The sequence below is a fragment of the Cervus elaphus genome, chromosome 5 (assembly GCF_910594005.1).
Source record: "Cervus elaphus chromosome 5, mCerEla1.1, whole genome shotgun sequence".
NCBI lineage: Eukaryota > Metazoa > Chordata > Mammalia > Artiodactyla > Cervidae > Cervus > Cervus elaphus.
In genome coordinates, this window is record NC_057819.1 from 8544818 (window position 1) to 8556554 (window position 11737).

At 57.7% G+C, this 11737-nt stretch overlaps 1 protein-coding gene across 1 annotated transcript; it reads right to left on the reverse strand.

Annotated features, from left to right (window-relative positions):
- Positions 1-4262: 4262 nt before the first annotated feature.
- TMEM119 (transmembrane protein 119) lies at positions 4263-10739 on the reverse strand. The gene is made up of 2 exons (XM_043901540.1): positions 10607-10739; positions 4263-6412 (listed from the first exon to the last, which is right to left on the reverse strand). The coding sequence occupies exon 2, from the start codon at positions 6398-6400 to the stop codon at positions 5537-5539; it is 864 nt and encodes a 287-aa protein (XP_043757475.1). The 5' UTR covers positions 6401-6412; positions 10607-10739; the 3' UTR covers positions 4263-5536.
- Between the last annotated feature and the right edge of the window lie 998 nt (positions 10740-11737).

The following is an 11737-nucleotide window of genomic DNA, read 5'->3' on the forward strand; positions in this document are numbered from 1 at the left end:
AATTCTCACTCTTTAAGATTCTATGCTCCAACTACTGGTTGTGTGACCTTGGACAAGTTACTTGACCTCTCTGAGTCTCCATGTGTCTCATCTGTAAAATGGGGAGCACTAACAATCATCTCTTTAAGAAGGTTGGGAAGGAGAGATAAAACAACATCCAGTAGTTTATAGCTTTTTTTGTAATAGCCAAAGCCAGAAACCACACAAACATCCATCAACAGGTAAATGGATAAGTTTTCATATGTATATACAAGGGAATACTGTGTGTGTGTGTGTGTGTGTGTGTGTGTATTCAGTTGTGTCCCACTTGTTGCAACCCCATGGAGTGTAGCCCGCCAGGCTCCTCTGTCCATGAAACTTCCCAGGCAAGAATACTGGGGTGGGTTGCCATTTCCTCCTTCAGGGGATCTTCCCGACCCAGGGATCAAAGCCACATCTCTTGCATCTGCAGCATTGGCAGGTGAATTCTTTATCACCGCATCACTTGGGACGCTCACAAGGGAATACTACTCAGCAATAAAAAAAGTGTGAAATGTTGGTAAATATAATCACATGAATAAATTTCAAAATATTTATGTTGAGTGAAAGAAGCCATACGCAAAAACAGAGTACACACAGTATGGTTCCGCTTACATAAAACTCCAGAAAATAAAAGTGATTCATAGCGGCAGAAAGCAGATCAATAGTTGCCTGGGGACTGGGGTTGGGGATGGGGGAGCAGTAAGGAGAGATTACAAAGGGTGATGGGTATATCCATTATACTAATTGTGGTGATGGCTTTAAACACGTGTCAAAGTTATCAAATTGCTCTCTTGAATATGCGCATTTTATTGTGTGTCAAGTACACCTCGGTAAAGCTGTAAAAAGTAATACGGGTAAAATGCCAGACACGTGCATAACAGTCCACTTATAAATGGTGGCTATTTCCGTTGTTAATCATTGTGGTTGCATCTGGATGATTCTTTGATGAAGTTTCATTTCCTCTGCTAGAATGTAGCCTCATATCTGTTTTGCTAACAGTTCCTCCCCAATACATGGCACAGAGTAGTTGCTCAAAAAGAAATGTACGTGGAAAACAAAAGATCTAGGTCCCTGCTACACACTTCTGGGCCACCTCAGAACTCAGAGGGTTACATCATCCCAGGCAAGGAAAAAAACTGGATGATTCCAAGAGTCTATGAGTGAAAACAAAGGCAGTGGGCAGTCACTGCCATCAGCCCCGGAGGCAGGGTGGGGTCAGAGCAAGGAAGGGGGACCCAAGATTAAATGCAATGGATACAAAATGCTTGTGCCCACCCCACCATCAGGGAAAGGGCTCTGCCTTTGGACCACGAAGTTCTAAAACTAGATGGCAGGCTCGGCACTGAAGAGTCCAGGCTGAGAAGCCAGACAGACCTGGGTCCGAAGACCAGCTATGCCCTGCTGTGTGACTTTAGGTAAGTCACTCCACCCCCTCTGAGCCTCAGTTTTCTCATCTGCAAAATGGGGGGAGGGTAATGCTATTGCTCCTCTCTCCCTGGAGAGTGTGAGGAGAATTAGATGTGGTTGTGGATGTGCGGACACCATCCCGCCTTTGCCCTCCACTCATGCGCACACACAGAGCCCTTGCTATGTGCCAGGGGCAGTGTTGAGTGCTGGGCAGACAGTGGTGCTCAGACCCCCGGCCCCTCTCCCGGTGGACTCTGCATCTTGGCTGTGACAACTGCCTGCCTGTACCCTCAGACACTCTGATCTCATTGGTCTGGGTGGGGGCCAGGTAGAAAGGAGTTTCAAATCTCCCAGGTAATCCCACTGGGCAGGGGGAGAACACTGCAGGCTGGAGTAGGCTCATCTTCTCTTTATCCACAGAGGCCCAGAGAGGCGAGGCGACCCCCCCAAGGCCACACAGCCAGGAAAGCAAGCGTGGAGCTGGCACGGACTCAGGTGGTCTCGCCGGAGAGCCCAGACCACTGTGAGCCCCCCAGGGGGTAAAGATGATGAGCCCAGCTCAGAGCAGCCTGGCAGGTGTGCGTTCTGTCCCTCCTGTTCTCAACAAAACGCCAGCCAGAGTATGGCCAGCCTGCCGGGTGATCAGAGCCGGGCAGGACACGGGGAAGGGGCTCTTCAGCACACCACCCCCACCTCACGTCACCAGAAGCCCCATTCCCACACCAGCTGGGGTTCACGTCTCAGGCGGTTTTGTTCACCCTCCCCTCCCCCTCGAAGGTGGCCATGGGCTGGCCCCGGGACAGACTCCCAGACTGGGGGCAGCTGCGGGGTTTTACAAGGCCCGGGACAGTGGGGGCCTGTCCCTGCCCTGGCAGACGCCCGGATCCCTGGGAGCGCTGGAACCCCTCACCCCCACCAGCTCCCTTAAGCCCTGTTGTGCCCCCCTCCCTTGGACTTGCCACACACACCCCCCACCGTGGTCCCCCTCTGTGGCTGACTCCCCGCTGATGCCTGCCAGATGTGAGGCCATCAAAGGCCCCTCCTGGGTGACTCCATCACAGATGTTGGGGGGCAGAGTAGAGTGGCTCCAAGCCTTAAAGGTCGTGTGGCCGTTCTGTCCTCCCCAAGGGCGACCTTCATTCAACTCGTTCATTCATCGAAAAAGCAGTGGAGCCCAGCGGAGAACTCAGCCTCCGGAATCAGACCGCGGGGCTGGAATCCTGGCTCTGTGATCTGGGACACTGACTTCCTGTCTCTGGAGCTCAGTTTCCCCAGCTGTGACATGGGGATGATAACAGTGCCCGCCTCCTAGGGTTGCCATGAGTTGATGATGTCCGCTGCTTAGAGCGGTGCCTGACACATAACAGATACTCCTTTAACTGTAAGCAATTATCCTTGAGCCCAGGGGACTGTAGAAGAGAGGCTGGGGGCGGGGGGAAGGAGGGTGTCAGGGAAGACTCCTAGGAGGCGGGGACATCTAAGCCAGAAGCTTAAAGATAAGAGTTAACGGGAATTCTCTGGTGGTCCAGTGATTAGGTCTCCGAGATTCCACTGCAGGGTGCACAGGTTCCATCCATGGTCAGGGAACTAAGATTCCGCATGCCGCACTACGTGGCCAAAAAGAAAATTAGAGTTAGCAAAACAAGGGAGGGGGTGGAAGGGTGTCTTCGGCAGAGGGAACAGTAGCTGTAACGGCTCAGAGGTGAGAGAGAGGTCCATTCCTGCACTGGGGCTCAGACCCCCTCCGTAACCACCTCCCCAGCCCCGGGGAAACAGGCTGTGGCTAAAACCACACACCCCACATCCTCTGGCGGGCCCAGTGGACACTCATGGGGAGCCACTGGCCAGGCAGCTGCTGATTGGAGACCCACCCCTGGCTGCTCCCCAGGGATCTCCAGTGTCTGCTGCTGTCTCATCTGGGTTTTGCCTGACTTGGGGAAGCTTCGTGCCCTTCCTAGCCACAGCCCTGTGCCTAGGACCCCACACAGGCTCAGGAACACGGAGAGGGCTGGCACACCCAGAGAGGTGGAGTGACGGGTCTGAGCCACACAGCATCCTGGTGTTCCGTATTTGGATTTCAATTCTCCCTACGATCTTGGGCGGTCGCCTGTCTGGGCTGAGAGCGGGGGAGCCCTTCCCCACTGAGCCAGACAGTGGCCATTGTGTGTTATGAAACCTAAACCCCGGCCCCCTCCTGATGGATGGGGGTCAATGGAGGAGAAGAGCTGCAGGGGGTGGGGGTGGGAATGGCCTCTCCGCCCCCATCACCCCAGGGATCCAGCATGTGCTCCCAGCCCAGCCACATCTGGATTCCAGCTGGCAGCTGGAATAGCAGTGGCCACAGGAATCGCCATCAAAGGCCAGGAGGAGCCTGGTGGGCGAGGAGACAAAAGGCAGGGACTGCCTTCCACCCCGGGCACCGCAAGCCAAGGGTGCGGCCAGTGTGGGTTGTCCCTGAGACCCAGAGCAGCCCTCAGCCATTCTGCAGGGAGGAGGGGAACTAAAACTTCAGCTCCAAGCCCCTCCACGCCCCCTGTCTCCTGGGGCAAACGGAGAGGTGGGTGGTTCTCCGGCAGACACTGTAAGCAGCAGAGGCATGCATGGACACTGCCTCGGTGGCCATGAGCCCAGGGCTTCTGGGGCACAAACTCCGGCCCCTGTTCCCACAGGGCATCCATCCCTTCCTCCATTTCCCACACCCATCCAGCCCCCGAGGCCAGGTTGATGTGTTCCGCCCCCTGAAAGTTGCCCCACCCCCACAGAACAGCCCAGAGGAAATGCCCCCCCAACCTCCTAGCACACTCACTCTCCCCATCCCCAGAAAACCAGAATGCTTAGGCCTGAATAAAGGTTTATTGTGCTGGTTTATTATATTCCAGCACCTGGACAGCTGTGCAGAGGTGGGGGAGCCTGGATGGACGGATGGAGCAGAGGACCCCCTTACAGGGCCTCTCCAAATCCTGGACGAAGCTCAGGCTCGCTTATCAAAGACTAAAGAATGCTGTGGGCACAGGCTGCCAGGCGTGTGTTTGTGTGTGTGTGTGTGTGTGTGTGTGTGTGTGTGTGTGTGTGTGAAGGGTGGGGGGCCATGGACCCCTGCTTCCAGCCTGGGTGTCGGAAACCCTCCCCCATACCTTCCAACCCCTCCTAGAATGGGGTCCCCTCACACACAGCACCCCCCAGCTGACTTCTAGGTCTCTTGGAGTCCCTGGCAAGAAAGGTGAACTTCATTTGCCCCATCCCCACAGCAGTAAGTAGCAGGATGAGAGGCTGAGACCCCAAACCCCACCACCCTCACCCTGGACCATCCAGAAACTGGGGAGGGGGCACGCCGTGGAACATTTAGGGCAGTAACTTCCAGAGGGTTCTCTGCAGGATTTTACTCTGTAGTTGTAAAACAAAAACAAAAGTACTCCACGGTCAAAAGCAGTTTGGGAAAGGCTAAGCGAAGCCGGATTCCATGGGCGCCTTGACTGCAGGACTTGTCAGAGCCTTGGAGGACTTCCGGTGGTGGGCGGGGGCGGTGCACAGAGCGGAGAAGCAATGTTTCCTCGACTCGTTATTGGACCTCAAAGTCCTGCTTCTGGGGAAGCCAGTTTGGGAAACGCTTGTGCTTCGTGCAGGGGGCCCTCACAGAAACCTCCTGATGGATCTTCTGTGGTACCTTCAGGCCCCTGTGCGTCTCCCCATTCATTCAACCTTTTCCAAAACGTCTAGTTATTCTGTTTCTCTTTCCTGCCTCGATGGAAAGCAGCGGCGTCGGCACTGTAACAGGGGACCTGAGACTTCTGTCCCAGCGGACGTGTCTGTGACGGGGACACCCCCACCCCCCCACCCCATCCCCCAGCCCCCAGAGGAGCTCTGCCTTTCGGATGAGCGCCTTGGGGCTGCAGGGACAGATGTTCTCGAAGTCGGTGAGATTCCTGAGGTGGGACAGAGACCAGCATCTCCGCCCACTGTAGTAAGATCAGACACGCTGGGATCTGCAGCGGGAAGTGGCCGAGGAAGCGGGGTGGTCAGAGCGCGGTAGGGACCAAGGGCCTTTCTATGCCCAAGGAGGTGACCGCCAGGGTCCAACAGTCAGGGCCCGCAGTTCGAGAGGGGGCAGCTAGATGCTGGGGGGGACACTGCCGCAAGCACAGGGGTTTTCGGGGGGACCAGCTGGGCCCCCGGCTTCCTGGGAGAGTGAGGGAGCCCCGTCTGGCTCTCCTTGACCTTCAGGCGCTGCCGCTGCGCCTGCAGCTGCGTCCGCCTCCACTGAGCAGGGCTCCTCTGGCAGCGGAGGCACCTCGGGTTTCTCCGCCGGAAGCGCACGTCCCTGGGCTTCCAGGTCCGCCTCCCGGGGGCCTTTCTCCTCTTCCTCCGACCTGCCCTCCGGCGCCTGGGCTAGGTCTCCGCTGCTCGGGGCGGCCCTGGAGGGAGACTTGAGGTTCTGGGTGGCGGCGAGGATGTGAGCCTGGAGCTGCTGGGAGGAATCCAGGGTCTCCTCGGGCCGGCCGTCGGGAGCCCGGTCGGGAACCTCGCTGAAGGCCCGGGGGCCCCCCGCGCGGTCGCTCTGGTCCACGTACTTCTTCTTGGGGAAAGACGAAGGGTAGTAAGCAGAGGCCTTGTGCTTCTGGCGGGTGATGACAGCCGCACAGACGATGAACATCAGCAGGAAAACCAGGGAGCCCACCACGGCGATGAGCATCACGTACTGGCGGAAGAAATCCACGATGCCGTCCAGGAAGTTGGTGGGGGGCTTAGGGCCAGCCAGGGGTGTGGGCTCGGGCCCCACCGACGTAGGGCTGAGGGCCGGGGTCTGGGGCGGCAAGAGGCTCGGGGAGGAGGCCGACGAGCCCTCGGCCTCCCCGCTGCCCCCCGTGTCCTCCAGGAAGCCGGCCTGCAGGGACACAGGGTAGGACGCCGTGGGTAGGACCCGCAGCAGCAGCAGCAGAGACACGGTGAGGCTGGGCGCCGCTGCGGAAACCATGTTGCCTGGGACCTGTGGGGAAGGGAGGCAGGAGAGACGTCAGGGTGGGACCCCAGGGCCTCAGGGGACCCCGAGGAGATGCAGGGGACACAGAACCTCTTCTAGCAAATCGCTTCCCTTCCCTGGACCTGAGCCTCCCCACTGTGCAATGGACCCCATCCCGGGGTTCACGTCGGTTCACCCCCGCCGCCAATTACTCACTTCACTCTGAGCTTCTAGAGGGCACAGGCTGAATCTTACTCATCTCGGCAACTTCAGGGTTTTCTATCATATCTGGGTTCTGGACCCCACAGTAAGCACTCAATAAATGCATCTTGATGGACTTGGCTCAACGAATAAGAACTTACTCTTTCATTGCTTGCCATGTGCCAGGCCCTATTTTACCTTTCTTGGATGAAATTTCTCTTGACTCCTGGGAACCACCTGCTGGGGGTAGTACTACATTCTCCCCATTTTCCAGGTGAGGAAACTGAGGCTCAGAGGGATTAAAAGCCTTGCTAAGGAAGAGCTGGAGTTTGGATGTAGGAGGGAGGGCTCAGTGAGTAACTGAGCAAGCTGACCCCCTCCTCCAGGAAGCCCTCCCCACTGCCCCTGGCCTATCTGCGGTCCTGTCACCAGAAGATTCATAAGTTTTGAAGCATCCAGATTCTGAGCTTGGCAGGGGCCTGAGTGAGCATGTGCCCCACGGCTAACCCCCACCTCAAGGCCCCCCGGGGGAACGCTTGTGCCTGAAACAAAGCTGGAGCCCGAGTCTTGTGGCCGCCACCAAATGGGATCCAGATGAACTCCGCACCTCCCTCCCCGGCGGGTAGGCTGCTCCCGACGTGAACCCCCAGACCCTCCCTGGCCCAGACAGCCCGGATGACTAATAAATTCCTTATGGCCCAGCTTTACAGAGGAGCCTGGCTTCTAAAGCACTAACTCTCCCAGCTGGTGTGAGTTGGCCTGGCCTCTCAGACAAACCCAGGGACCCCTTCTATGCCCCCCAGGCCGCCCCCTGAGAGCCCCTGCCTGGCCCAGCAGAGGGCCCAGGTCCCTGATGCTGGATGAGGCTGCAAGTGCCAGGATGGGAAAACCTCACACGCCCTTGATTGGGGCGCCCCCTCTCGGGGATGCAGATGGGAGAGACAGAAGCCCAGAGAAGGCAAGGGGCAGGCCTCAGGCAACACAGCAAGTTCCCGGACTGGAGGAGTCAGGTGCCCAGCATCTTGCAGCAGGTCCCCGTGAGAGCCCAGGTCTCAGGCCCCACTCTGCAAAGCAGGTGATGGTACCCACTCATGGTGCCTTGGGGATTCAGGAGGTGATGTAGGAATGACATGGGGCCATTGACTGGCTTGTTCCAAGTGACCTGGTGCCTCCCAATAATGACATGAATTTAGACAAACTGGCTCAGATAGCAAAATACAAAAGAAATTCCCAGAACATCAGACAAGGTAACACTCACCCAGGGGCTCTTTTAAAAAAAAAAAACTTTGGGGGGCTCCATGGCATGTGGGATCCTAGTTCCCTGATCAAGGATCGAACCCACATTGGAAGCAAGAGTCTTTACCACTGGACCATCAGGGAAGTCAAGAGGTTCATTTTAAATGAGTAGATCACCGTGTACTTTTACCACAGGTTGCTCCTCTGAGCCCCTTTTGTGGGTGCAATTCCAAAGAAGCCCAGAACACTAGTATTGTCTCTATGTTTCAAATGAGGAATTGGAGGTCCAGAGACAGACAGTGACCTGCCCAAGGATACACAGATGCTGAGTGTTAGAGCTGGGATTGGAACCTTCCTTCTTTGTGATTCTGAGAATCCACACACACACTCACTCACACACACACACACTCCAGTGTGTCCCCGGCTAACCCAGGAATGGGCTCACACTCCCTGGTCGACATCACTGGTCAGCTGGGACCAGGATTTGAGCAGTTCCACGAACTTCAGGAGCCTTCCCCTGCTACTTGTTAGCCTAGGTTCCTACAGACAGCCTCGATCTTTGGCGGTTTTGCCCCTCACAGGTCACCTCCCTGCCTGCCGCCTTGACTCAAGCCCTGGAATGACCTCTCATGGCGGCAGCTGAAACTTCTCACTGTAGATGGCTGGCCGGGTGGGGCCTGAAGACCAGGGGTCTTTCCTGGGGCGGCGGTCGTCAAGGTTCCGCCCTGAAGCCCTGCAGGCACCCAACTGAGGAGGCCAGTTAGGCCAGTATTAGAATCCTGGTTCCATCTGGGTCTGGCTCTGCTGCCGGGCTCCTCGGGGCCTCACTTTCCCCATCTGTAAACTGGGGGCGGGGCAAGGAGGTGAGCACAGGGCCTGCCTCTCAGAGCTGTTAGGATCAGATGAGACCAGACGAGACCACACGTTCAGAAAGCGCCTGGTAGGGAGCTGCTGCTGCCCCGGGGGCCGGGGGGTGGGGCTGGTGGAATTCAGAAGCAGCCCAATTTCTACCCCAGCAGAGATCCAAGACCAGCTGGCACTCTCCCACCCCGCAGCGGACAAACGATGATTACCCTCGCCTGACGTGTAAATGTGCTCACTCTCCCCTCATCCTCCAGGAAAGACCAAATTTGTATTAATACCTCGTTGAGTGAAATCTCCCCAAGCTGTAGCCAACGAGGAATCCAGGACCAGACACACACACACGCACACACACGCACACACACACACACATGCACAGTAATGAGTCACACAGAGCAAAGTGTTCCTTTCCCCAAGAGCCTTGGGGGCTGGGGCAGAGGATACGGAAAGAGGCCACGCAAACTACTTCTGGCTCTTAAAGACTGAGACCCTGACTCTCCGAGTCCATTCATATGCCCCCACGACCTCTCTCCCCTGGGCTCCCCAGGAAACATGCAGGCCGAGTGCAGGGAGCCGGCGGGGCCTCACAGGAGATGGCTGTGTGACCCTGACCTCTCTGGGCCTCCACTTCCAGTCTGTAGAATGGGCGCGCTGCCCTGGGCGCTCTGACGTGATTGTCCTGCCCATCAGCTGCACCCAGCTCCTCCCTGCTCCTCATTTTTTTCCCAGGACGCAGAAATTCACGGGCCATGAGGAGGTGAGGTCAGGCCAACCCCTCTCATTTCATCCAGGAGGAAACCCAGGCCAGACACTGGGAAAGGCCTGCCCAGGGTCACAGAGTCAGTCAGGACGGAGCCTGACTGGAAAGGCAGCTCTGAACACCCGGGTGGAGGTCTTTTCCCAGCTGTGTGTCCTGAGGTCAGGCATGGCACCTCTCTGAGCCTCAGTTTCCATATCTGTACGATGGGGATAAGGCCACCTCCCTGGACTATTGTTAGGACAAGAAATAGCGGTGGCTGGCACAGCGGAGATGTCAATTACTAGCACCACGTGATTATCCAGGACCCCAAGGGAGCAGGGCCCCTCTTCAGAGTCCCTCTCACTCAGAGTTCATTGTTTTCAAATGTGATGCCCCCACTTGAGGTCAGGAATAGGCAGATACTTCAAATCCATCCCTAAGGCCAAGGTATCCCGCCAAGACCTGAGGCAGAGGGGCCAGGGGCTGCCCTGCCCCCACTCAGGGACTGGTGGCCAGAGGGGGAGGGGAGCCCACAGAAACCTGGCTTCAATTAGTGGCCTGGGGGGAGGGGTTCTGGCTGAAGCTCTGAACCCCCCTGCTCCAGGGCACCCGAGGACAGGGACCTGGGCCCCTTGGAGGGGAGGCCTGGGGAAGGACGGGAGTCCTGAAGTCTTGAAACACACACACACACACAAACACACAGACACACAACACGGGGACAAAAGACACAGACGCACAGCGTCTCGACGCCCCAGATGGACGGACCCCCCGCCCAGACACACAGGGAACACACACAGACACACACGCAACATGTGCACCCATGTACCCCCGACCTGCTGGGGGCCCCCACAGATGGGACCGCCCTCATACACACCACCCTCCTGCGGACCCCGGGAATACCCACCCCGGCGCCCACTTTCCAACATATCCCCTACAGCCAGGCCCCAAGTGCACACACACGCCCCTCTCTGGCCAACACGGCGCCGCACTCAGGACGCATCACCCCAGGTGCACACACGGCCGGCCACTCGTCCTGTTAACGCAGGTCACCCACGTACACAGCATCCGACACACACTCACGGCTCACACCTACTTAGACAAGCCCCCTAAAGCACTCACTCTGGCCCCCTGAACTCCAAGACACCCCGAGGCCCCCTGAGAGAGGAGGAGGCCCCAGGACTCACCAGTTCCTCTGCACGCAGGCTGTCCCGCCAGGTGGAGCAGAGCGAGTCGAGTCCGTGGCAGTGCCCGGTGGCCGCGGCTCTGGGCTGCCGGCCGCCCTCCCCTGCCTCCCCCGCCCTCCCCGCCTCCTCCTTCCCTCCCTCCCTCCCTCACTCCCTCCGTCCAGCTTGATTTCATTAAGTGGGTTTGGGGTGGGGACAGGCGGAGGGGCGGGGCCAAGCCCGGCCACACACAGTCCCCCTCCCCGTTCACACTCACAGACGCCCCCTCCTCCACGGTGCCCCCTCTACGGCCCGGGACACCAGAGGCAGCATTTCCTCCCTGACTGCGGGTCCCCGGGGCAACTTGAGGCCGACAGACACAGAGCGGGGCCGTCCTGTGGAGCACCCCTGGGCGGATCGAGCAGGGGTCCTGCCTCCCCTGCCCAAGGCGACGAGGTCAGGGAGGCTCCGGGGGCCCTGGAAGTGAGGAGGAAAATTCCCTGCGCTTGGTTCCAGCTGTGACTCAGGTTTTCCGAAGCTCAGGGCACAGAGTGGGAGCTGGGCTGTGCTTAAAGAATTCGTGGAGGGTCAGGCCTGAGGCAGGGAGGGAATTCAGACACCCGACGTCAGAGCCTTTTCTTCCGCAGGCCTCCATTTCCCCATTTACAGGGGTGGGTGGGAAGCTCTGTGGGTTCCCTCTAACATCCTGAGATCCGCGGCCTCGCGATACCCCAAAATGAAATGGCCAGAGCAGGGGTCATGGCCCCACTTCACAGACTGAGAAGGTGAGGCAGGGTGCATTCTAGAGGCTCCGCCAGGGAACTGACATAAGTCAGTGTGGGCACTGGAAGCAGGCCCTCTGGCTGTCCTGAGGAATCCAGTGAGTCAGCAGACCTTTGCATTCATTTATTCCTGAGTTTGTTCATTCATTCGTCCATCAAATGCTTAATGAACACCTATGTGCACCAGACCCCGTGCTAAGCAGGTTTCAGAGGTGAATCAGACACAGCCCAGCCTTCAAGAAGCTCACGGACTTCCAAGCAGAAGCGCACATACGTTAATTGCTTTTTTTTACGAAACAGAAACGGGTCCATGGCAGGAGAGAAGCCGGGAGCTCAGGGAACCTCAGGACAGACAGAGGTCCGCTGAAAG